Source organism: Xiphophorus couchianus, chromosome 4 (assembly GCF_001444195.1).
Source record: "Xiphophorus couchianus chromosome 4, X_couchianus-1.0, whole genome shotgun sequence".
Lineage (NCBI taxonomy): Eukaryota > Metazoa > Chordata > Actinopteri > Cyprinodontiformes > Poeciliidae > Xiphophorus > Xiphophorus couchianus.
This window is the reverse complement of record NC_040231.1, coordinates 12,528,869-12,555,962: the sequence shown is the minus strand read 5'-3', so window position 1 is coordinate 12,555,962 and position 27,094 is coordinate 12,528,869. Positions and strand designations below refer to the sequence as shown.

At 38.6% G+C, this 27,094-nt stretch overlaps 3 protein-coding genes and 1 long non-coding RNA gene across 5 annotated transcripts in view; 1 reads left to right on the top strand and 3 right to left on the bottom strand.

The window, feature by feature from the left end:
* LOC114143518 (uncharacterized) overlaps nucleotides 1–1,688 on the bottom strand; it is a 44,205-nt gene extending 42,517 nt beyond the window's left edge. The window contains exons 1-2 of the long non-coding RNA XR_003595261.1: nucleotides 1,629–1,688; nucleotides 489–495 (exon numbers count right to left, since the gene is read on the bottom strand). This is a non-coding gene — a long non-coding RNA (uncharacterized LOC114143518). The remainder of the gene's footprint in view (nucleotides 1–488; nucleotides 496–1,628) is intronic.
* A 2,895-nt stretch (nucleotides 1,689–4,583) lies between these two features.
* On the bottom strand, nucleotides 4,584–6,189 carry LOC114143494 (trypsin-like). Its single transcript, XM_028015575.1, has 6 exons — nucleotides 6,115–6,189; nucleotides 5,709–5,901; nucleotides 5,450–5,626; nucleotides 5,072–5,133; nucleotides 4,846–4,970; nucleotides 4,584–4,750 (listed from the first exon to the last, which is right to left on the bottom strand). Exons 1-6 carry the CDS (start codon nucleotides 6,149–6,151, stop codon nucleotides 4,601–4,603), a joined length of 744 nt encoding a protein of 247 aa, XP_027871376.1. The 5' UTR covers nucleotides 6,152–6,189; the 3' UTR covers nucleotides 4,584–4,600.
* A 13,778-nt stretch (nucleotides 6,190–19,967) lies between these two features.
* LOC114143495 (trypsin-like) lies at nucleotides 19,968–21,779 on the top strand. The gene is made up of 6 exons (XM_028015576.1): nucleotides 19,968–20,244; nucleotides 20,457–20,649; nucleotides 20,732–20,908; nucleotides 21,225–21,286; nucleotides 21,388–21,512; nucleotides 21,608–21,779. Exons 1-6 carry the CDS (start codon nucleotides 20,208–20,210, stop codon nucleotides 21,755–21,757), a joined length of 744 nt encoding a protein of 247 aa, XP_027871377.1. The 5' UTR covers nucleotides 19,968–20,207; the 3' UTR covers nucleotides 21,758–21,779.
* Nucleotides 21,780–23,351: 1,572 nt separating this feature from the next.
* Nucleotides 23,352–26,970, bottom strand: LOC114143512 (urokinase plasminogen activator surface receptor-like). 2 transcript variants are annotated; one of them, XM_028015607.1, is made up of 6 exons: nucleotides 26,927–26,970; nucleotides 26,287–26,370; nucleotides 25,956–26,075; nucleotides 25,735–25,878; nucleotides 24,373–24,480; nucleotides 23,352–24,256 (listed from the first exon to the last, which is right to left on the bottom strand). In XM_028015607.1, the coding sequence occupies exons 2-6, from the start codon at nucleotides 26,330–26,332 to the stop codon at nucleotides 24,063–24,065; spliced, it is 612 nt and encodes a 203-aa protein (XP_027871408.1). In that variant the 5' UTR covers nucleotides 26,333–26,370; nucleotides 26,927–26,970; the 3' UTR covers nucleotides 23,352–24,062. The 2 variants fall into 2 exon arrangements, with proteins under 2 accessions (XP_027871408.1, XP_027871407.1); XM_028015606.1 differs by lacking the exon at nucleotides 26,927–26,970 and having other exon boundaries at nucleotides 26,287–26,492.
* Nucleotides 26,971–27,094: the final 124 nt, after the last annotated feature.

Genomic DNA, 27,094 nt, shown 5'->3' with positions numbered 1-27,094 from the left:
CACACCACTGCTCCTCATGACTTCTCTCTGGTTTCCTCATGGTCTCTTCATGTCTCTGGTTTAGGTTTATTTTTGTTCCTTGGACTTTCTACAGTAGAAGGAGGGACTGGATATTTCTCAGTGAGTTGGCATGGTTTTTCCACCTGTCTGAATTTTCATCTGGATTTAACTAAATTTTCTTGCACTTGCAGTGGATGGCCAGTAGTTGGCAGTGTATTGTATGATGCACTAGTGACCACTTTAGTGGTCTGTGTGCATTTACAAAATAAAACCCCATATAAACACAAGCAAATGGCTTTTGGTTAGCTGTCCACTGCCCATTATGCATGAAATGGGTTATATACATAATGCATGGTCTGAGATACTAAAGTGGTGTTTCTCAGTCATGAAATACATAGATTTAGAGCCCAGATTAATTGGCTGAGTTTAAAATCAATCACTGATCATTGGTTGTTATTATATATATATATATATATATATTTGTGGACAAACTTCCTAATTAAATCCTAAATGTACTTTTGATTTTTTTTCTTTGCTGAATGCATTAAATGAAATTTAATAGCACTGCCATTCACAATAAATGAATGTTAAATTTTTAGATTTAAAACAATTCTGTGTTACAATTCAAGCACTTATAGGACCCTGTGAATGACCCCCACCATTAGAGTTAACCCCTCTGAGCTTTTTTTATCTACAAAACAGTCTGCAGCCAAGTTGGTATAGAGGTTAAACAGTCAGATATTATTAGGGTTTATTTAGTAAAATAGCAGCAAAGTTACTTATTTCATAACTTCATAACCAGAGACCTTCTCTCCTCTGGTCTGTTTAACAACTTCAGTCTCAGATCAGCTCAGCCCTCCAGGACTGTCAGCAGCAGAAACAGCAACATTAAACCTATCAGGGAAACATAAACTGCATTTGCTTTGCATTGTCTTTACATGATGACAATGATATAGTATGATCTGATTAAATATTAGATTCCTGACTAATATGGGTTGTTGCTATGTTGTACAATGTTTTAAGATCTTGTTCAGTGTGCCCCTTTTTATCGTTGAGCCCCTGCCCCTCCTAATGTTTCTGCACGGCCCTGTGTGCATGTGAGCAGATAAAACAGAGGAAAGACAAAGAGTCCTTTTGTCCATAACAGAGTGTTCCTTATGAATTTCTTGTCTATGAAATCACAAGATTCATAGTTTCTTTTGCAAAGAACATTTTAGTCACATTAGTCTTTTTGTTTTTCACAATGTAGCATCAGGGCTTTTTTGCTATTTTTGTATTTATGTTTCTCCTTAACTTAATCTTTGTTAGCACATTAGCTCCACTTTACACCACACTAACCTTTAGCCACATAAAACAGATATTTTTTTTGTTTTTTTCAGTTAGCAGATAAATATATAATCACATCTCTAATTAGTCAAATCTCAGACTGTTACTTGCCAGTTCGTCTTGTTTCTCCACGCCACTGATCCTCATCCCTTCTCTCTGGCTTCCTCATGGTCTCTTCATGTCTCTGGTTTGAATTTATTTTTGTCCCTTGGACTTTGTTTTTTTTTTTGTAAGTTTGATTTTTTATTAAATTAGACTTTTATGTCTCCTGCCTGCTGCATTTGGGTCCACACTTCAACCACACACATCATGACAGACGGTGGTAATGCATTGGACTTTAAAGGCGCTCTGTCCATCATGGTTAGTTTGGAATGAATATATGTAATGTAAAAATTTAAATATGAATAACATAGTTTTTTAAAGAACCACAATAAAGCCTAACTTTGTTACAAAATAAATGGTAACAATGGACTATTTTCTTTAAATCTTCAAGTTGAGAACTAAAATATGAGAATGTTTTTATAGCCAAAATATTTGCTGTAAATGGTGCTTGTTGTATATCTAAAGTCAGAGAAATGATGTCAGAAAATACCTGTCAAAATATTACCATATTACCATAATGCATGAAGTACGTACATTTGTAATTTCTCCAAATAGAAAGTTGTTATTCGGAAACTACAGCAGTAGTGCTAGTCTTTAGGGGTTGCTTCATGTCACAATATATTTTTTACCTGCAAGAGTTTCTACAGTAGAAGGACGGACTGGATATTCCTGAGTGGGTCAGCGTGATTTTTCATCTGTTGGCCATATTGAATTTAACTACATTTTGTTGCACTTGTAGTTAATGACCAGCAGTTGGTATCATGCACTAGTGACCACTTTAGTGGACTGTGTGCATTTACAAAAACATAAACGCATATAAACACAAGAAAATGGCTTTTGGATAGCTGTCCGTTGCTCGGTATGTATGAAATGGGTTTTTATATATATAATGCATTATCTGAGGTACTAACAGGACGGTGTTTCTCAGTCATTAAATATATTTGGAACCTCAGTTGTGCAGAAGTTTGTGATGTCAAGATCCTACCTATGAGACTCAGAGTGAACTTAGTTCCTGTGAGTTTTTGTCAGACAAAATGTGTAAGTTCACTCTCCCACACGCTTCACAGTAGATAAAGTTTTATATTTTGTCATTTATCATGTAATTATTGATTGTTTATTTCAAGGTTGATTGAGTGTGCTGCCTTTTGTAAGTTAAGCTGGACCAGCAAGGTTGAAAACCACACTAGAATGCCCGCTGGTGGATATTTTGTTATGTTTTGGTGATGCTACAAAAGAAAATACTGTAGATCCAAGATGATGGAACGCAACACCGAACAGTTCATAGATTAAGCTATTATTATCTTTGTACACTGTGTTTCAGACAAGATTTGTTCATAAGTATTGGTTAATTGTGAAAATAATAATTGTCTCTTTGTTTTTTGAACGATATACTAACTGTTTAATTTACAAAATAACTTTAATCCCCAAATAATCCAAAACTGGTTGAAAAATGCCTCATCTTCATCCAAGATTAATATGTTTGTGGTACAATTATGAATTTGAAACTTTCATTTAATGTCTGTTAAGTATGAAGAATAAAATGAATGATAAAATCACTACTCTAGAAAAAGGTTGTATCATTTAATAACAACATAATAAAAATATTCCTGGTTCCATAGAAATAAATTAAAATTGTTAATACTATTATTTGGACGGTGATTATTGAATTAACAAGGCCATCATATTCGATGATGAAAACCTTCTTTTCTGTTTAATTTGACGTAATTATCAGTGAAAAACATTGTAAGAAGAAAGTATTTAATTATATATTTTAGCAGTACTACCATCTTTTTACTTTTCCAGATTTTACTATAAAATTTCCAGAGAACTTCTGTCATATCTAAACTTTTGAAAACCAAATTTTATTTTCTGTGAAGTTTTGCATAATAAACATGTAATTTAGATTTTAATTTAAACAGTGAATGAAAATAAATATTTTTGTACTTCCTCCATTATTTTGCAGGCCATATTTATGTTAATGTTTTTGACATAATTATTTTTCATAGCTTTATCAAAGCCTATAAATGTGTTCAAATTAAAACTGACACTTTAACTGCAATAGAATAAAATTTTCTATCATTAGAATGTTAAATTTGTGGCAACCAGAAGCTGCCATTAATTAGGTTGACCTGTTTTTAAATATTTTCTTAAAACTTCTTTCATTCCAGATTTTGACTTTTAAATTGTTTCCTTTGTATTGTAGTGGGAACGTTTTAAGGTTGTTGTGATTAATAACTGAATCTATGCATAGCAGTATTATGATTCTTGTGTGACACAAGAGTCTTTCATGAAAAAGACTTCTGAAAGAGTTCAGTTTCTCTGGCCTTAGCATTACAATTAAGTCATTGGATTGTTTCTTTATCTCTCATGGCTCCTAGTGAAAGCAGATGTGTGGTTGCTGTCTGTTCTGTAACCAAGTAGATTATCAAACTATGTGACTGGAATGAAACTCTGACTATTAAACTGTAAGCTGTGTTCTGCTCGGGGCTCTTTCTCCTGACTGCTATCAGTGAGAAGAGCCTTCGAATAAATACCGATAAGGAATATATTCGATCTCTGGTTCTTGATATAGTTTTTCCTCACTCTTTGTTAAAGTAAAATTTTCACAACAGCATCTTTATTATTCTTATATATATATATTATATCTTTACTATATTAGGATATTATTTGTTAATTGCTGTATTATGTGACTTCTGTTTCATTAATTTTGTGCACAGCTCTTTGGTCCTGTTGGAGTTTAAAGTTCTCTAGAACTAAATCAGGAAGAGTAACTCCAGAGCTGCAGAGTTTAGATGCTGCATGTTCATTTCTGATATAAAATAAAGACAAAAACTGAATAAATAAATTACTTCTGGTGTTCCTCTTCATGTGATTTAAAACTCATGTGACATTTTTAGACTTTGTTCAGGGAAAATATCAACTGAACAAACTGATCCATGAATGTAAAGACGATCAACCAGGAAATGTTTCTTTTTCATGCATTTATTGATTTATTTTTCATTTCTGAGGTGAAGAGAAAGCTCCATTAGGGAGGTCAAGTCAGGTGAGACAAAAACAAAACAATTAATTTATTATAATTCTACAAACATGTGGATCAAACTGATGAAGACATAATGATCAAATTATATATGAGAGGAAATTTGATGAGAATTTTATTTCATGACAGTTTGTTTTATTGTATCCCAGTTTTTTCTTTTATCCACCCCAGGTATGCACACACATCTATTAAATAACTTGGTTTCCGAAATGCGAAGTTGTTTGTAACAAAAGAAATCACACCATAAATCATGTCGTTGTACACCACTGCTCCACCAGCGTCGCCCTGTAGAAAAATTTATATCAATATATTTATTTATGTTGTAAAACAGAAAATTCTTCTAATCTCTGTAGGGAGATATATTGAAGAAACAAACTTACAAAGCACATATCCTGGTTCAGTGCTTGAGCACTGAATACACGCCCATATTTCGGCCGGACAATGGAAACACCAACAACTTTCATGTCGACACATTGAAGATGTGCTGGAATAGCAGAAATTCTCACTGTTGAGGAACATGAGAATCATTAACATGTTCTTCACTCGACCTTCTCTGTGGAGACAGAAACGAACATTTTATTCTAATAACTTCAATATTTCTCTCACATCGCTCTCTACGGTAGTTGGTTGTTGTTGCTCCCTCTCCTGCCAGCTGAACAACATCGTCTCTAAAACACAATAAGAATAAAATGTAAAATTATAATATAACAATGTAGAAAATTAATTATTATTAAGAACAATTAAAGAACAGAAAATAAATCCATGAATGACTTCATCCACTGACACAGGAGTGTCCACCTCCAGTCCTCAGTGTGTCCTACGTCCTTTACATGTGTCTCTGGTCCAACACACCTGAGCTAAACAGGTTCTGGTTCTGCTGGTGGCCTGATTACCTGACTCAGGTGTGCTGAAGCAGAGGCAGCAAGACTGGAGGAGTGGAGACAGAAAACCTGAAGTCATGTTTTTGATCGGAGAAAGACTTACTTTTTAAGACGATAAATGCAGTCTGGTAGCCGAGCAACTGGAACATCTGTTACTGGTGTCTCAAGCTTCAGCAACATGATGTCATGGCCCGGGTCGTAAATCACAGGAGCTTGTCGGATTACCGGATTGTACTGTATAACAGTCCGTGGATGAACTTTTAACACTGCTCTGTTAGTCCTGCAGAAAATGTTAGATTATAATGAACAGACAGAAAACCTGATCATCCGCAGATAAAACTGTCTTCATGTTTCTTTCCTACCATCCTGGCTCTGACTTCCAGCAGTGAGCTGCAGTCAGGATCCACTGAGGGTGGATCAGAGATCCTCCACAGCGGTCCACTTTATTACCCTTGCTGCTCTCCAGCCGAACGTGATAAAGACGCTCCGTGTCATGGCAGTTTTGACCTCCAATGATTCTCTTCTGCAGAGAAACATCTGAGTTCACTGATGCACCTGAAGAAGAAAAAGGAGGACTTTACTCAGAAATCAGGTGCAAACATGGCAACAAGAACAGAAAAAGGATAAACATTTAAAGATTTAAAAAGCATCACAGTTTATATGCAAAGAAATTTCAGTCTCAAACAGAATCAGAGGGAAGTTTGAGAGTCACAGAGACCAGCAGCCTCCCTGGAACCAGTGGAAGTGTTTCCAGTGTTTCCAACTCACCCAGTCCCAGCAGCAGCAGAACCTTCAGCAGAGCCATTGCTGGTCCAGCTTGCTGTGAATGTCTGCAGTCCTGCAGCAGCTTTTAAACTCTGATCACAACTTCCTGTTGAAAGAAAGCTACCAATCACAGGACAGACAAAGATCTGTGCTGTCATCTGCATACAGAGAAACTTTAACATCTCATTGTTCTAAAGAAACTTGAAGAGAGTTTTTGTTCCATTGACAGATTATTTCACTAATAATAAAACATTTCCCCTCTTATTACGGTAATTAAATAATCAACCAATGAAACAATAACTTTTTCATCAATATTAAAGAACTGACTCGAAACAAGCAGCTCCTAAATTTTGCTGCAAAGTTACTTGTAAGTTAGTTTTACTGCATCTGAACTCAACTTCAGAGACCTGCAGTTTTTTGATGTTTGATGTTTTTTTAAGAAAAACAGTTTGGTTTCCAATCTACAAGAATTCACATCTGCCTTTGCGCCTGAAACTAAAAGAATTTTGTTTACTGATGAGCTTTGAAAATGACCCTCTATAAACAGATTATTTTATTTAAAAAAAAAACAACAATATTACAGTGTTGAGTGGTGAAGAGCATTTACATTTGATGTAAATGCAAATTACAACAAAAAAATTAACCCTCACAGAAATGCACCATCTTGTTTTACTACCTGTCTGTGCAGGTGAAGTTCTGTTGTTGGCTTTATTTCTTACAGATACAGATCACATTTTCTCCATCTCTTAATGAACTAGACTGGTTTCAAACCAATAGTAGTATTAATAGCTTACTTTTTTTGTGACAAATTCCTTAAAAGTGCCGAGCCCTTTATGTTCAAACATGTTCAGTGTGCAGCCGTATACGTGTGAGCAGATAAAACAAAGACAAAGAATCCTTTTGTCCATAACAGAGTGCTCCTTATGAATTTCTTGATTTTCTGATTTTTATCAGATTTTCTGATATAGAGAACACCACCTGCTCACTGTTTGCTTTCTCCTTCACCTTAACGTTACTACCAGGCGGTCTAAAGCCGCTGCTTAGGGGATCTGGGCTGGAGGTTCGCGGTTGTGAATAGAAGTTACTGCAGAACCTCAACTGTTACAGGAAGACTCAGCCCATGGCATTTGGAGCTCACAAAACATCACATAAACATTAATGAAAATACTTGTCGCGGCCTTCTACGCTCCAAAACCAAACATTTACAACAAATGCTGTGGGTGGTAAAAGGTGGTTTGATTCTTGCATGTACTTCCAAATTGATTGTTTGAAAAAAATATATTCTTTATTTCTTGTAAAAGTATCGACAAAATTATTACTAAAGATCTCTTACAACTTAGTTGAAAACTAAAGTTAACTGAATCTGACATGTCAAGTTTAAAATGTGGTCAAAAAAATCATTTTACAAAACCTCCTGTCATCACACCAGACATTTGCCCAAACAATGAACCTGCACCAAGCACCCGGTGTGTTATTAATCACTTAAATTAATGGAAGAGTCTAACAGTTTACCAAAGTAATCTAAACAATTCCAAATATAATAAAACTAATTACATATTTTGGCTTTAAACTAACATAAATATATTCTAACTGCCCAGAGAAAAACACTAAATTGGTAGAAATTACAATTCACAAAATTTAATATAAATGGCCACAACAATACAGTAGCAATAATTTGAATTGCAGCATAGAGCCAAACATGCCACAATTAAATAAATCAACATGTCCCAAAAGCATAGAGCGACTGGCATAAGGGCCATCGGGGTATTCCAGGAAGATTCAGGGCCGGCCCAGACTAATATGGGGCCTGAGACAGATTCATGATTTAGCCCCCTGACCCCTTCTACTAAGAACATCAGCATCACTAACTGTTTAAATCAGGGGTGGGCAACTCCAGGCCTCGAGGGCCGGTCTCCTGCAACTTTTAGATGCATCTCTACTTCAACACACCTGAGTCAAATAATAAGGTCATTAGCAGGACTCTGGAGAACTTGACTGCACTTAGGAGGTGATTCAGCTATTGGATTCAAGTGTGTCGGACCAGGGAGACATCTAAGAGGTGCAGGACACCAGCCCTTGAGGACCAGGATTGCCCACCCCTGGTTTAAATATACACTGCTCAGAAAAATAAAGGGAACACTCAAATAACACATCCTAGATCTGAATGAAAGAAATATTGTCATTGAATACTTTGTTCTGTACAAAGTTGAATGTGCTGACAACAAAATCATCAATGGAAATCAAATTTATTAACCAATGGAGGCCTGGATTTGGAGCCACACACAAAATTAAAGTGAAATAACACTACACGCTGATCCAACTTTAATGTAATGTCCTTAAAACAAGTCAAAATGAGGCTCAGTATTGTGTGTGGCCTCCACGTGCCTGTATGACCTCCCTACAACGCCTGGGCATGCTCCTGATGAGGTAACGGATGGTCTCCTGAGGGATCTCCTCCCAGACCTGGACTAAAGCATCCGCCAACTCCTGGACAATCTGTGGTGCAACGTGACGTTGGTGAATGGAGCGAGACATGATGTCCCAGATGTGCTCAATCGGATTCAGGTCTGGGGAACGGGCTGGCCAGTCCATAGCTTCAATGCCTTCATCTTGCAGGAACTGCTGACACACTCCAGCCACATGAGGTCTAGCATTGTCCTGCATTAGGAGGAACCCAGGGCCAACCGCACCAGCATATGGTCTCACAAGGAGTCTGAGGATCTCATCTTGGTACCTAATGGCAGTCAGGCTACCTCTGGAGAGCACATGGAGGGCTGTGCGGCCCTCCAAAGAAATGCCACCCCACACCATTACTGACCCACTGCCAAACTGGTCATGCTGAAGGATGTTGCAGGCAGCAGACCGCTCTCCACGGCGTCTCCAGACTCTGTCACGTCTGTCACATGTGCTCAGTGTGAACCTGCTTTCATCTGTGAAAAGCACAAGGCGCCAGTGGCGAATTTGCCAATCCTGGTGTTCTCTGGCAAATGCCAAGCGTCCTGCACGGTGTTGGGCTGTGAGCACAACCCCCATCTGTGGACGTCGGGCCCTCATACCATCCTCATGGAGTCGGTTTCTAACCGTTTGTGCAGACACATGCACATTTGTGGCCTGCTGGAGGTCATTTTGCAGGGCTCTGGCAGTGCTCCTCCTGTTCCTTCTTGCACAAAGGCGGAGGTAGCGGTCCTGCTGCTGGGTTGTTGCCCTCCTACGGCCTCCTCCACGTCTCCTGGTGTACTGGCCTGTCTCCTGGTAGCGCCTCCAGCCTCTGGACACTACGCTGACAGACACAGCAAACCTTCTTGCCACAGCTCGCATTGATGTGCCATCCTGGATGAGCTGCACTACCTGAGCCACTTGTGTGGGTTGTGGAGTCCGTCTTATGCTGCCACGAGTGTGAAAGCACCACCAACATTCAAAACTGACAAACATCAGCCAGACAGCATAGGTACTGAGAAGTGGTCTGTGGTCCCAACTGCAGAACCACTCCTTTATTGAGTGTGTCTTGCTAATTGCCAATAATTTCCACCTGTTGTCTATTCCATTTGCACAACAGCAGGTGAAATTGATTGTCAATCAGTGTTGCTTCCTAAGTGGACAGTTTGATTTCACAGAAGTTTGATTTACTTGGAGTTATATTGTGTTGTTTAAGTGTTCCCTTTATTTTTTTGAGCAGTGTATATTTGGAGCCTCAATTGTGCAGAAGATTGTGAAATCAAGATCCTACCTGTGAGACCCAGAGTGAACTTAATTCCTGTGAGTTTTTGTCAGCCAGAGTGTGTAAGTTTAGGACATATTTGAAATATTTTTTAAAATTTTTTAAAATTATTTCATGTGGCATATAGTAATGAATCCTGCAGCGAGGCTGCCGACAGTAAACAAATAAAAGGTTTTTATACACTCTATGTTTAAGTTACATTCATGCAGCAGCCCACTGCAGGTCAAGGACTAGCAAACATGTTCAAGATTATTTCAATATAGCAGTGGGATAAAGTCAAGCCAAGTGACGTCTCAAGTCTGAAACTTGGAATTTCAAGTCCTTTCGAGTCTTTTTTTTAAAACAATACTATTATATGTTAAATGTAAATAATAGATCATGGTTTTGTAAAATCTGTATTTCTCTCAAATCTTCATAAAATGGGCAGCTGAATACGAAGTATAAAAAAATACCATGACCAATTTTACATCTTGGTATTGATAAAGACAAGTTGTGTGAATAAAGCTTGCAAGAATCATTAACCAAGACACAAGTTGTTGTAGTTCACTCATTTTCCCCTCTGTGCACCACCCAGGTCCGTTTACCAGTTTAAGACCCGACTAAAATCCTAGTATCATTACCTTGAGGAATAATGAGCTTTGGTTAAATATAAAACAGGGTTCAATGCAGAAAATGTTCAAATGTTTCACATCATCCAATTGGAACAGATACAGAGTGACTTTCACCGTCCAGCGCTGGGCTCCATTCAGCTCACCTTAGAATAAACACCAAGTGAAGCAAAGATTCTAGAGCAAGTTCTGCTTTATTTTCTCCTCATTCTGCTCCCTCTCTAAGGTGTTTTCTGCCTTAATCAGTTTTTGTTTATGTGTGACTGTGATCAGTCTTAAATGTTATAGTTGTGTCAGCGTGCAGCTGAGTGCATGTGAGCAGATAAAACAGAGAAAAGACAGAGTCCTTTTGTCCATAACAGAGTGTTCCTTATGAATTTATTGTAACATTTCTTGTCTATAAATTCACAAGATTCGTAGTTTCTTTTACAAAGGACATTTTAGTTACATTAGTCTTTGTTTTTCACTGTGTAGCATCAGGGCTTTTTAAAATTTTTTTGTAATTATGTTCATCCTTAACTTGATCTTTGTTAGCACATTAGCTCCACTTTACACCAAACTAACATTTAGTCACATAAAATAGACATTTTTCTTTTATTAGCAGATGAATATGGCAGATGAGCCTGGTGCCGGAAGAAAAACGATGAGTGGCTGAGGGTCACTGCGCGTAACACAAACTCTGTAAATTCTAGACACTAACAGGTACCATAGAATTGCACAAAAATTTGTGAGGGACGGCGGAGTCCCTGCTCGAAATTCTGTGAACGAGGTGTAAGGAGCCTCGTGCTCCTTACACCTCTTTCTGTTTACAAGGCTGTTGAAAGGCTGTTTACATCGTTTTAAACTGTGTGTTTGTGAGCGTGAGTGGGAATAAAAATAGCAATAGGTATTTTGTTCCATATAACACAGTAGGAGTGTAACAGGTAAACCTTTTATGGATGCAAACTCGACTAAAAACCCACCTGTTTAGGATTGTGTTTGAAACGTAATCAATTACAAATTTATTGATGGAACCTGACTTAATGTCATGTTTTGATTGTTGATTCTATGTTGCATTGTGTTTCTGTGTTTGATATGATGTAAAGAACTTTGAAATGCCTTGCTGCTGAAATGTGCTATACAAATAAAATTTGATTGATTGATTTGATTGATATGTAATCATGTCTCTAATTAGTCAAATCGCAGACTGTTACTTGCCGGTTCATCACACACAGTGTGTAAGTTCAGGAAGATTCGGTTTATGTAACCCCCATTTATGTGTGTAATATTATTGTTAGTAGTACTTTATATTTTGTTTCTATTGGATTTTGTCTTGTAATTTAATGCCCATAACTTGATGTTAGAGGGCACAGATCTGCCCCCTTCTCCTGACCATGGACCCGGTGTCTGAGTATCATGGAGGCAGAGAAACTGAGAATTCTCATTATTAGAGCGAGGGCAGCCAGATTGATGTATTTTGCTGGATTCTTATATTTAGCAAAATATTATTGTTGAGGGGCACAAGCAGGCCTCCCAACTCACAGATAAAAAAAAATAATAAAAAAAACCTCAAAAAGGGCACTAGGGGCATCAAGGATAAAAGGGACAGAGGCTCAAGCTCTCTCCTGCCCCCCCACTGCACGTGCCTTCTCCTTTCTGTACGTCACCAATAAAATGGTTAAAAAACATTTAATATAAACTGATTCTCCATAATTTTGCTTTTATAATGTACAGTGTTTTTTGTCACTAACTTTGTGTGTAATGTGTTTCGTGTGGTGAGGATCAATTATAAACAGCAGAGAACAGATTCGAGGTGAGGCAGGCAGTTCTCTTGTCTCATGGCAGGGGGCGCTCATGATCCCTGACATTGATCTCCACAACTGCAGAGTAAGAGACAGCGAGGTAGCCATGAGTACTAAGTGCAGCAATATATTTATTGTTTTCTCTGCCGATGTCAACATGGATGACTACATTTCTACACTTACACAGTTTTCTTAAGTGGATTTTCAATTGAATCAGGAAATAAGACTAAAAGAAGAGCAATACTGGAGATGAAAGATTTGCTTCAAACTATGAGACAGAAGGGTACCCCGTGTTTTCAAACAGAGCAGTATGGCTGTGATGGCGGCGCCCAAAATGGCTGCGGCTGCATGGGCTCTCGACAACTTGCGAGTATTTGAGCAAAATACGCCGCCAAAAACGCTACAAACTTTGCATCCACTCAGTAAGTTAGCATATGATCACCAGCGTCTGCTGGAATTATGATCATCAAGTGATTTCGGACTCATAAATACGACTACTCTGGAGTGTTTACGTGACCTCGGAGTGCTACGGAAGCAAGACCCAGCGGCCCGCAGCGCAGCGGACTCGCCTAGCAGCACTAGCCGGAGGAGGAGAAAGCGAAGGCGGTGCGACCGGCAGCGGAAGCGCGGCTGTCGAAGTGGACTAACAGCTAAGCTAAATGCTAACCCCCACAGATCGCCGCTTCCGTCCATCTTCCTCTCCAACATTCGCTCTCTGGACAACAAAATAGACCATCTGCAACTAGAACTGTCTTCAAAGAGAGAGTTGAGGAACTGCTGCGCTCTCATTCTGACGGAGACATGGCTCAACGTTGTTAGCCTGGAGGGGCTCGCTACATTCCGCGCGGACAGGAGCAGCGCTCTCAGCGGTAAAACCCGAGGAGGGGGGCTGTGTATTTACATCAACAACAACTGGTGTAAAAATGCCATGACTGTCGCCAGTTACTGCTCCCCGGACATCGAGCTTCTGACTGTTAACTGCAGACCATTCTACCTGCCCAGGGAGTCTACTGTGGTTAGCATCACTGCCGTATATGTGCCCCCCAGTGCTAACACTAAAGAGGCTATGAATGTTCTCTACCGGACCATCAGTGATTTGCAATCCTCACACACAGAGGGCGTTTTCATCATTGCTGGGGATTTTAACCAGGCCAACATGAAGACTGTTCTCCCTCACTTCAACCAATATGTGGATTTTCCAACCAGGGGAGGAAATACTCTAGACTTGGCCTACACCAACATCAAAGAAGCATTCAGAGCAGCCCCCCGCCCCCACCTTGGCTCTTCAGATCACCTATCTGTTATGCTAATTCCTGCATACAAGCCCCTGCTGATCAGAACAAAACCTACAGTGAAGCAGGTGAGAATGTGGACTGAGGGGGCCATGGAGGCACTTCAGGACTGTTTTGAGTGCTCTGACTGGGAGATGTTCAAGGCAGCAGCCACTTACAATGACCAGATCAACATCGATGAGTACACCATGACTGTGTCAGCCTACATCAACAAGTGCACAGAGGACGTCAGCATCACTAAGAACATTATCACCCGGGCCAACCAAAAACCCTGGATGACTAAGGAGGTACGTGAAATGCTAAAAGCATGGAACTCAGCCTTCAAGTCTGGCGACAAGGAGGCACTGAGGACAGCGAGAGCCAACTTGAACCGTGCTATCAGGTTAGCAAAGCGAACCCACAGTCAAAAAATACAGGAGTTCTTCCACGACACCAGCAACACCAGAAGTATGTGGCAAGGCATAAAGGCGATCACAGATTACAATCCATCCTCCCCCCATTGGGTGAAGTTGATGCTGACTTTCTAAATGGACTCAATAACTTCTTTGGGAGGTTCGAGGCACTGAACAGTACTCCGGCAAAGAAAACTGTTCCCCACCAGGAAGAGGAGGCACTCTGCCTGGACACAGCCGATGTGTTGAAGACTCTGAAAAGAGTCAACCCATGGAAGGCCCCAGGCCCCGACAACATACCTGGGCGGGTGTTCAGGGAATGCGCAGGTCAGCTGGCTGGTGTCCTAACAGACATTTTTAACACCTCACTGGACCAAGCCACAGTGCCAGCCTGTCTCAAAACTGCCTCCATCATTCCGGTGCCAAAGAAACCTCAAGTCACCTCTTTCAACGATTACCGGCCTGTGGCACTGACTCCCATCATGATGAAGTGCTTTGAAAGGCTGGTAAAAGAACACATCATCTCCAGACTCCCCTCCACATTCGACCCGTTCCAGTTTGCCTACCGCCGAAACCGCTCCACTGAGGACGCCATCTCTTCCGCCCTACACCTGAGCCTGGCTCACCTGGAGGAGAAGAACACTCATGTGTTCAGTCTGCAGAACACTCAGCGTTCAACACAATCATCCCACAGCATCTGGCAGGAAAACTGGGACACCTGGGCTTCAGCACCCCCCTGCGAAACTGGCTGCTAGACTTCCTCACCGACAGACCTCAGTCAGTCCGGATCGGACAACACACCTCCGATGTCATCACCCTCAGCACAGGCTCCCCTTAGGGCTGCGTCCTGAGCCCTCTGCTGTTCACTCTGATGACACACGACTGCATCCCCAGGTTCGCCACCAACCACATCGTGAAGTTCGCGGACGACACAACGGTGGTGGGCCTCATCAGAGACGACAACGACCTGGACTACAGAGAGGAGGTGGAGCAGCTGGTGGACTGGTGCAGAGACAACAGCCTGATCCTGAACGTTGACAAGACGAAGGAGATGATCGTCGACTTCAGGAAGAACCGGCCCAGCCACGCTCCACTGCTCATCAACAGCTCGGCTGTGGAGGTGGTCAGCAGCGCCAAATTCCTGGGGGTGCACATCACTAACGACCTCACCTGGACTGTGAACACCACGTCTCTGGCCAAGAGGGCACAGAAACGTTTGTATTTCCTGCGGAGGATGAGAAGAGCCCACCTGCCCCCGCCCATCCTCAAGACATTCTACAGAAGCACCATAGAGAGCATTCTGACCAACTGCCTCTCTGTGTGGTGTGGAAGCTGCAGCGCCTCCCACTGGAAGAACGTGAGGAGAGTGGTGCGGACAGCAGAAAGGATCATCGGGGCCCCCCTTCCCTCCATCCAGGACATTTCATCCCAGCGCTGTGTATCCCGAGGCTGAAACATCATCAGTGACCCCTCACACCCCCACCATGGACTGTTCTCCCTGCTGCCCTCTGGAAAGAGGTTCCGCAGCATCCGGTGCAGGACCACCAGGTTCCGAAACAGCTTTTTCCCACTTGCCATCAGACTGCTGAACTCTTAACTGGACTGCACTTAAAATCTGGTCTCCACTTTATACCTTGCACATGTACAGAGCTAAATAACTTATATTTTACTGTCATTCCTGCACTTTATATTCTATATTTATATTTATATTCATATTTTATACTGTATTTTATTTTGGAGTAACCTCACAACATTGAAAGCTCAAAACACTGTCCTGAGCCGTATGCAACGAAATTTCGTTCTGTATACACCCTGTGCATGCAAAATGACAATAAAGTCAGTCTAAGTCTAAGTCATACAAGATAAGACTGGCTTTGTGGATGTCTTTCTAGAAACGGCCTTTTCTGCTTCCCTTGTATTCTTTGTGTGACTGGAAACTGCATGCAAGAGCCTTCAAAGCTCTACCAGCATTCATAAGAATTCTTTATCTGTAATTTTTTTTTACATGTGATCGTATAATTTAAACCAACATTTAACAATTCCTCAAAATAAAACAAAGCATTATTTTTTCATGAATTATTCAAAAATAACATCCAATAATATAAAACAGTAAAATAACTGTCGACTGCCACAGCAGCTGCAACAGTCAATCACCATGTCAGTCACAACACAACTTTACATATACATGAATTTTTCACCCTGAGCTCACCAAGTGTTGAAGACAATACAAACACTCTTCAATATGTGTGACTAGAAACTGCATGCAAGATCCTTCAAAGCTGAAAAACAACAGAAGACATAGTTAGTATTATAACTGAGTGATCAGCCACGAACACCAACCGGCGCAGCTCCCTGTCATAAAGTCATATTTTTCCAGCCCAACCACGGGAAAACTTTACAAATCATATTCATAGATGTTATATGTCCTCACAATATTTTATGGATGTGTTGAACTAAAAAAATATGACCTTAAGTAAAAAAATGTAGTAAAGAAATGGCTCACTAGCACCTACCTCTACCAGCATTCACAAGAAATCTTGGGGGGGAAGCTGTTGAATGCACTAAAGTGCATGAAGTCCACTTTAGTGGACTTCATCAGTGGTAATATTTTGACAGGTATTTTCTGACATCATTACTCTGACTTTAGATATACAACAAGCACCATTTACAGCAAATATTTTGGCTATAAAATCATTCTTATATTTAATTCTCAACTTGAAGATTTAAGGAAAAAAGTCCATTGTTACCATTTAATTTGTAACAAAGTTAGGCTTTATTGTGGTTCTTTAAAAAACTATTTTATTCATATTTAAATGTTTACAATACATATACTCATTCCAAACTAACCATGATGGACAGAGTGGCTTTAAAGTCCAATTCATTACCACCGTCTGTCATGATGTGTGTGGTTGAAGTGTGGACCCAAATGCAGCAGGCAGGAGAGGTAAAAGTTCTGGTGTAGATTTAATTAAAAATCAAATGTACAAAAAAAAAGTCCAAGGGACAAAAATAAATTCAAACCAGAGACATGAAGAGACCAGGAGGAAACCAGGCAGAAGGGATGAGGATCAGTGGCGTGGAGAAACAAGACGAACCGACAAATAACAGTCTGTGATTTGACTAATTAGAGACGTGATTATATATTAATCTGCTAACTAAAAAAAACCAAATCTGCTTTATGTGGCTAAAAGTTAGTGTGGTGTAAAGTGGAGCTAATGTGCTAACAAAGATCAAGTTAAGGACAAAAAATAAATACAAAAATAGCAAAAAAGCCCTGATGCTACATTGTGAAAAACAAAAAGACTAATGTGACTAAAATGTTCTTTGTAAAAGAAACTATGATTTCTTGTGATTTCATAGACAAGAAATTCATAAGGAACACTCTGTTATGGACAAAAGGACTCTTTGTCTTTCCTTTGTTTTCTCTTCTCGCATGCTGACACAGGGCCGTGCAGAAACATTAGGAGGGGCAGGGGCTCAAAGTTAAAAAGGGGCACACTGAACAAGATCTTAAAACATTGTACAACAATATAGCAACAACCCATATTAGTCAAGAACCTAATATTTAATCAGATCATACTATATCATTATCATGTAAAGACAATGCAAAGCAAATGCAGTTTATGTTTCCCTGATAGGTTTAATGTTGCTGTTTCTGCTGCTGACAGTCCTGGAGGGCTGAGCTGATCTGAGACTGAAGTTGTTAAACAGACCAGAGGAGAGAAGGTCTCTGGTTATGAAGTTATGAAATAAGTAAATTTACTTCTATTTTACTAAATAAACCCTAATAATATCTGACTGTTTAACCTCCATAACAACTTGGCTGCAGACTGTTTTATAGATCAAAAAAGCTCAGAGGGGTTAACTCTAATGGTGGGGGTCATTCACAGGCTCCTATAAGTGCTTGAATTGTAACACAGAATTGTTTTAAATCTAAAAATTTAGCATTTATTTATTGTGAATGGCAGTGCTATTAAATTTCATTTAATGCATTCAGCAAAGAAAAAAATCAAAAGTACATTGATGATTTAATTAGGAAGTTTGTCCACAAATGTATCACAGCAAATAACAACCAATGATCAGTGATTGATTTTAAACTCAGACAATTAATCTGGGCTCTAAATCTAAACAGTTAGTGATGCTGATGTTCTTAGTAGAAGGGGTCGGGGGGCTAAATCATGAATCTGTCTCAGGCCCCATATTAGTCTGGGCCGGCCCTGAATCTTCCTGGAATACCCCGATGGCCCTTATGCCAGTCGCTCTATGCTTTTGGGACATGTTGATTTATTTAATTGTGGCATGTTTGGCTCTATGCTGCAATTCAAATTATTGCTACTGTATTGTTGTGGCCATTTATATTAAATTTTGTGAATTGTAATTTCTACCAATTTAGTGTTTTTCTCTGGGCAGTTAGAATATATTTATGTTAGTTTAAAGCCAAAATATGTAATTAGTTTTATTATATTTGGAATTGTTTAGATTACTTTGGTAAACTGTTAGACTCTTCCATTAATTTAAGTGATTAATAACACACCGGGTGCTTGGTGCAGGTTCATTGTTTGGGCAAATGTCTGGTGTGATGACAGGAGGTTTTGTAAAATGATTTTTTTGACCACATTTTAAACTTGACATGTCAGATTCAGTTAACTTTAGTTTTCAACTAAGTTGTAAGAGATCTTTAGTAATAATTTTGTCGATACTTTTACAAGAAATAAAGAATATATTTTTTTCAAACAATCAATTTGGAAGTACATGCAAGAATCAAACCACCTTTTACCACCCACAGCATTTGTTGTAAATGTTTGGTTTTGGAGCGTAGAAGGCCGCGACAAGTATTTTCATTAATGTTTATGTGATGTTTTGTGAGCTCCAAATGCCATGGGCTGAGTCTTCCTATAACAGTTGAGGTTCTGCAGTAACTTCTATTCACAACCGCGAACCTCCAGCCCAGATCCCCTAAGCAGCGGCTTTAGACCGCCTGGTAGTAACATTAAGGTGAAGGAGAAAGCAAACAGTGAGCAGGTGGTGTTCTCTATATCAGAAAATCCGATATAAAGCCAGTCATTCTTTATAGCTGTTGTTGGGATCGACTCAGGCTGCTTGTAGCAAACTGGGCATTTAGTCCAGCACTGGGCAGCCTGATAAAATTAAATTGAAAATTGAATCTTGTGATTTCATAGACAAGAAATGTTACAAGAAATTCATAAGGAACACTCTGTTATGGACAAAAGGATTCTTTGTCTTTGTTTTATCTGCTCACACGTACACGGCTGCACACTGAACATGTTTGAACATAAAGGGCTCGGCACTTTTAACCCTTTCATGCATAGTGGTCACTACAGTGGACAGCTATCTAAAAGCCATTTTCTTGTGCTTCCTGTGGATTTTTATGTTATAAATGCACACAGACCACTGAAGTGGACACTAATGCATCATAAAATATACCATCAACTACTGGCCATCAGCTGCAAATGCAGGAAATTATTTTTGTTAAATACAATATGGCCAACAGACAAAAAAGCATGAGAACAGACCTGGTCCCTCCTTCTACTGTAGACGACTCTTACAAGTAAAAAAAATATTGTGACATCAGATAACCCCTAAGGAACAATACTACTGATGTATTTTTCAAATAACAACTTTGTATTTGGACAAAATTACAATTGATCACAAAAAATAAATTATTTTTACAAAAAAAATTTCCTACCTTTTTTTATGCCTTAAGAATTTTTTTTTTTAATGGAAAAAAAAATCTGACACAAAGGATCATAATTCATGCATGAAAGGGTTAAGGAATTTGTCACTAAAGAAGTAAGCTATTAATACTACTATTAATTAGGGTGACCAAATGTCCGTATTTCCCGGGACATGTCCATATTTCACGTCCTGTCCCGGGCGTCCTGGTTTTTTTTTAGAAAGTGAGGAAATGTCCTGTTTTTTTAAATTTCCTTCATTGGACCATTAAATTTACAGGCACTAGGGCACGGCGCTGCATGTGACGTAATCCCTGAGCCGCGTCAGTGCGGGCAGCCCTGTTCTTAATCAGGAGGTAGATAGCGTGGCTGTCAGTACGCCAACAACATGCCAAACCGCAAATGTATGGAGTTTCCCCACTTTTAGAACACCCCGCTCCAAGGTGTTCTGCTTTACCCAACACCATGAGATGTTAAAGTTTCTCTGTATGCAGATGACAGCACAGATCTTTGTCTATCCTGTCATTGGTGGCTTTCTTTCAACAGGAAGTTGTGATCAGAGTTTAAAAGCTGCTGCAGGACTGCAGACATTCACAGGAAGCTGGACCAGCAATGGCTCTGCTGAAGGTTCTGCTGCTGCTTGGGCTGGGTGAGTCGGAAACACTGGAGACACTTCCACTGGTTCCAGGGAGGCTGCTGCTCTCTGTGATTCTCAAACTTCCCTCTGATTCTGTTTGAGACTGAAATTTATTTGCATATAAACTGTGATGCTTTTTAATCTTTAAATGTTTATCCTTTTTCTGTTCTTGTTGCCATGTTTGCACCTGATTTCTGAGTAAAGTCCGCCGTTTACTTCTTCAGGTGTTTCAGTGAACTCAGATGTTTCTGTGCAGAAGAGAATCATTGGAGGTCAAAACTGCCATGTCACGGAGCGTCTTTATCATGTTCGGGTTGAGAGCAGCAAGGGTAATAAAGTGGACCGCTGTGGAGGATCTCTGATCCACCCTGAGTGGATCCTGACTGCAGCTCACTGCTGGAAGTCGGAGCCAGGATGGTAGGAAAGAAACATGAAGACAGTTTTATCTGCAGATGATCAGGTTTTCTGTCTGTTCATTATAATCTAACATTTTCTGCAGGACTAACAGAGTAATTTTAAAAGTTCATCCACGGACTGCTGGGCAGTACAATCCGGTAATCCAACAAGCTCCTGTGATTTACGACCTGGGCCATGACATCATGTTGCTGAAGCTTGAGACACCAGTAACAGATGTTCCAGTTGCCCGGCTACCAGACTGCAGTTATCTTCTTAAAACGTAAGTTTTTCTCTGATCAAATACATGACTTCAGGTTTTCTGTCTCCACTCCTCCAGTCTTGCTGCCTCTGCTTCAGCACACCTGAGTCAGGTAATCAGGCCACCAGCAGAACCAGAACCCATTTAGCTCAGGTGTGTTGGACCAGAGACACATGTAAAGGACGTAGGACACACTGAGGACTGGAGGTGGACACTCCTGTGTCAGTGGATGAAGTCCTTCATGGATTTATTTTCTGTTCTTTCACTATTCTTCATAACAATTAATTTTCTACATTGTTATATTATAATTTTACATTTTATTCTTATTGTGTTTTAGAGACGATGTTGTTCAGCTGGCAGGAGAGGGAGCAACAACAGTCGACTACCGTAGAGCGCGATGTGAGAGAAATATTGAAGTTATTAGAATAAAATCTTCGTTTCTGTCTCCCTTGAGAAGGTCGAGTGAAGAACATGTTTATGATTCTCATGTTTCTCAACAGTGAGAATTTCTGCTATTCCAGCACATCTTCAATGTGTCGACATGAAAGTTGTTGGTGTTTCCATTGTCCGGCCGAAATATGGGCGTGTATTCAGTGCTCAAGCACTGAACCAGGATATGTGCTTTGTAAGTTTGTTTCTTCAATATATCTCCCTACAGAGATTAGAAGAATTTTCTGTTTTACAACATAAATAAATATATTGATATAAATTTTTCTACAGGGCGACTCTGGTGGAGCAGTGGTGTACAACGACATGATTTATGGTGTGATTTCTTTTGTTACAAACAACTATGCATTTCTGAAACCAAGTTATTTAATAGATGTGTGTGCATACCTGGGGTGGATAAAACAAAAAACTGGGATACAATAAAACAAACTGTCATGAAATAAAATTCTCATCAAATTTCCTCTCATATATAATTTGATCATTATGTCTTCATCCGTTTGATCCACATGTTTGTAGAATTATAATAAATTAATTGTTTTGTTTTTGTCTCACCTGACTTGACCTCCCTAATGGAGCTTTCTCTTCACCTCAGAAATGAAAAATAAATCAATAAATGCATGAAAAAGAAACATTTCCTGGTTGATCGTCTTTACATTCATGGATCAGTTTGTTCAGTTGATATTTTCCCTGAACAAAGTCTAAAAATGTCACATGAGTTTTAAATCACATGAAGAGGAACACCAGAAGTAATTTATTTATTCAGTTTTTGTCTTTATTTTACATCAGAAATGAACATGCAGCATCTAAACTCTGCAGCTCTGGAGTTACTCTTCCTGATTTAGTTCTAGAGAACTTTAAACTCCAACAGGACCAAAGAGCTGTGCACAAAATTAATGAAACAGAAGTCACATAATACAGCAATTAACAAATAATATCCTAATATAGTAAAGATATAATATATATATATAAGAATAATAAAGATGCTGTTGTGAAAATTTTACTTTAACAAAGAGTGAGGAAAAACTATATCAAGAACCAGAGATCGAATATATTCCTTATCGGTATTTATTCGAAGGCTCTTCTCACTGATAGCAGTCAGGAGAAAGAGCCCCGAGCAGAACACAGCTTACAGTTTAATAGTCAGAGTTTCATTCCAGTCACATAGTTTGATAATCTACTTGGTTACAGAACAGACAGCAACCACACATCTGCTTTCACTAGGAGCCATGAGAGATAAAGAAACAATCCAATGACTTAATTGTAATGAGAAACTGAACTCTTTCAGAAGTCTTTTTCATGAAAGACTCTTGTGTCACACAAGAATCATAATACTGCTATGCATAGATTCAGTTATTAATCACAACAACCTTAAAACGTTCCCACTACAATACAAAGGAAACAATTTAAAAGTCAAAATCTGGAATGAAAGAAGTTTTAAGAAAATATTTAAAAACAGGTCAACCTAATTAATGGCAGCTTCTGGTTGTCACAAATTTAACATTCTAATGATAGAAAATTTTATTCTATTGCAGTTAAAGTGTCAGTTTTAATTTGAACACATTTATAGGCTTTGATAAAGCTATGAAAAATAATTATGTTAAAAACATTAACATAAAAGTGGCCTGCAAAATAATGGAGGAAGTACAAAAATATTTTCATTCACTGTTTAAATTAAAATCTAAATTACATGTTTATTATGTAAAATTTCACAGACAATAAAATTTGGTTTTCAAAAGTTTAGATATGACAGAAGTTCTCTGGAAATTTTATAGTAAAATCTGGAAAAGTAAAAAGATGGTAGTACTGCTAAAATATATAATTAAATACTTTCTTCTTACAATGTTTTTCACTGATATTTACGTCAAATTAAACAGAAAAGAAGGTTTTCATCATCGAATATGATGGCCTTGTTAATTCAATAATCACCGTCCAAATAATAGTATTAACAATTTTAATTTATTTCTATGGAACCAGGAATATTTTTATTATGTTGTTATTAAATGATACAACCTTTTTCTAGAGTAGTGATTTTATCATTCATTTTATTCTTCATACTTAACAGACATTAAATGAAAGTTTCAAATTTATAATTGTACCACAAACATATTAATCTTGGATGAAGATGAGGCATTTTTCAACCAGTTTTGGATTATTTGGAGATTAAAGTTATTTTGTAAATTAAACAGTTAGTATATCGTTTTTCTAAATAACTAAACCGGCTGTTTGTTATAATCATTTAATAATATCCACTGTCATAACTAGAAAATAAATGTCTGTTGTCTGACTAGATTGTAACTCTTGTGTTTATTTCTGGTTATTAATGAAAAAAATAATGGATTTCCAATAAAATCTGAAGCACATTTTTAGTTTTAAAAGCTCTTAACCTCGTCATTAAAGAAAACAAAACTAAAGTCTGCATCAGACAGCTCATGTAGAAAACAATAATATCTGCATGGATATGTTGGATTTATTCTGGTAAATTCTGAGTCTTGAACACATTTACTAATGATAACTTTTTTTTGCAAGTTTTGCAGGTGCTCAATAAGCTCATTTTTTTGTGCTTATTGAGGAATATTTTCTTTTGTATTCAACAACAAAGTATATAGAGGATGTTGTTAATTACAAAGTGTTGCTTAGCTAACCACATTTTTATAGAATCAAATAAAAAGAACAGATTTATAAAATTAATTGTGATTAAAAAGAAAACATGGCAGCAATGCAGTATGAGCTAAGACAATAAGGCAGGAAACAACAGTGGCACCAACAGGAGCAGCAGGTAGGTAAAGGCTCTACTGGCGCTGTTGCAGTAGTCGCCCTGGCAGCAGCTAATCTGTTCTGCGCTGAACTGATTCACCCGTGAAGCTCGCTGATCTGAGCAGATCAACTTGGAGGCACATCCCTTCAGAGTAACATTTTTTCCTTCTACATTCATTGAGGAAATGAAAATAAAGTTACCATGTGAGTAGCATGTTTGGATCTGGTCTTAACATTCTTCTGAGGATAAATATGAAGCATGCAAAACCATATTGGGCTCTTACGTGTTGCTTTGACGCAGTAGTTTTCATTCCCTACACAGTTAAGAGTTTTCATGCAGTTTTCTCCCTCACACGTGAAGCACATTTTTCCATTTGGAGCGGACTTGTACTCTAAGATACAGAGATAGTTATTCAATTTAAAAACAATGCAGAATTAGATATATGTTTTTGTCAACAACTTATTTCACTTAAAATAGTTGAAAAAAATTGAAACTGCATAAAAAGTTTTAAATAAAAGATTTGAAACTAAAAAAATGGAAACAAAAATTTGTCAAAACTATTTTTCAGATTAAAGACTTTTTCTGTTTGAAATTATGCTTTATTTTTCAGATTCAAACTTTTGGCCCCGTTTTAGGGTGGGATGTGAACTCATGACTGACAGCCCACCATGACAGGTGGTTGCCATGGTGAGCTGACCACAGGCCAAACCTTACTCTCTACATTAAAACAATGGTTATATGTCCAAGAGGTGAGACAAACTACTTTCATTTGAATTTAAAATACTATATATAGTCTGAGGAGTGACGCCACTGGCTTTCTGCTGTCCTACACCAGAAACAGTGCTTCTGCATTTCATTTGAAACCAATGGGCTCTACTTTGTTCAGTAGGTTACAGGTTTCCATATTTTTTGTATCACATTCTGATTATTATTATTATTATTATTATGAATGTCTTTTCTGAAACCTATGGTATTAAAATTAATACTGTACCATTTTATTTTGTTTTAAAGAGGGTTTTATTCATGTAATTTTTTTTTTTTTTTCCTCCCCTCCAGGACGTCTTTTGTGGGCTCTAGTGTCCCTTACATGAAAGTAGGCTGACAGGAAAGGGGAAAGACATGCCGGGTCTGGGAATCGAACCCGCGACAGCCGCGTCGAAGACTCAAGGCCTACAAACGTGGGTCGCGCCATCACCTACGCCATATTATGTTTTAAAAAATCATATTTTATCTTGGTAGTCTTTGATGTTAATACTGTAAAATTAATGAATTCTTTACAAAGTGTTTTAAGTGGTTGTAATCAATTTTCCAATTTTTTTACAAGATTGGATCGATCTCCATAGGAAATGGAAGACAATTGTTTGAATGAAATGAAAACTGCCGCCACATTAGCATTTCCACAGACCTATTTAAACGATAGATGTACCATTTTATTTTGAAATACTGCGAAAGTTCGCTGAAAGTCCGAGCGTTTCATTTTGATGTTTGGTGAACGAACGTTCAGAGGATGTCGTCTGAACATTCGATTTTAATTTCTACAATGGTTGCTTAAAATGCTCTACATTTTAAGCAGCAAAAACGTTTGTGAGAATTGTAAATTCAAGTTGTGCAAAAGTATTGACAAATATAATAAGGGAATTATTACCAGGTATTTGAGCGTTGCAGAGGTCTTCGTTGCAGCAGGCGCTATTTTTCACCACTCTGTAAGTTCCGTAGTTGACGGAGTTTTCGACACATCGATCAGGCATGATGCAACGTTTGATGTTGAGAGCAGAAACCACTATGCCATCTACAGTAAAATGACACAAATTTTAAGTGTTACGTTGCCAAACTAATAAACAACAACTGGAAACAACAAAGAGTTACCTTTAATGGCGACTTCTGTTGCTGCTAAACAACGATAATCCTGTGAGGGACACTCAGCTGTTTTCTCGGTGCAAATTCCAGAGGGAGCCGGTAAACATTCATGACACTTCAGGTTGTTGGCTAATTAAAGCAACGAGAAAATGCACGAAAATGAAACAACAAAATCTTGTTCTTAAGACAACAAAAAATGGCGGAATCACATCAGCACAATGCGGGGAGAAAAATAAGTTAGATTATTAATGTCGTTTTTTTAAATGGAAGAAAAACTAAGTTTAATAAAATCACACTAAATGCAACGTTACAATAATATTAATCGTAATCAAAAACTTGCCTTCCGGTAGAAACAGCACTCCAAGCACCAAAGGGAAGAGGAACATTTTGCTGGTGAATTATAAGCGAGTTATAATTGTCTCCGCTGAAAAAATATATTGAAAGTTTTATTTCTGAGGGGCTCTACTCTCAGCTTTACGCCTCCCCTAACTAAGCAGATCCTAATGTTTTTTTTTCTCGCTCTCAGACAGTTGCGCTACACACCCGTTGCCATAGCAACCGACAACAACGCCATTACGTGATCATTCAAAATGCTCAAACATTTCCCCACACAAAGAGCAGAACATTCAGACCGGTAAAATATTATGTTTTTAGGCTTTATGTGTATTTTGTGATTATTAATAAGAGATAGATATCTGTGGTAGATTAACTACCGCTAACAGCGGTGGTTGATTAGCCAATTTAAACACCTGCTTTACTCATGATCTGTCAGAGTTGCGTCTTTTTGTCGCCTTTTTAAAAATGTAACTGAACAGAAACAAAATGAATTTCACATCACATCATGCTAAGGATGTCAAAGTAAATTAAGTCTACTTCTCCTTTTTGGAGTGGTCTCACACTTCCGACGTATATGCGACTTGAATGCGATCTCCACTGTGAACTGCAAACCAAGGTTTCCCAGGTACTCAAGGCACACTGACCTGCTTTAGATGTTTCCCAGGGGTCTCAAACTCCAGTCCTCAAGGGCCGGTGTCCTGCAACTTTTAGATGTGCCTCTGCTGCTCCACACCTGAATAGAATAATTAGGTCATTAAGGCTCTGGAGAACTGATCTACACAAGGAGGAGGTAATTAAGCCATTTCATTCCC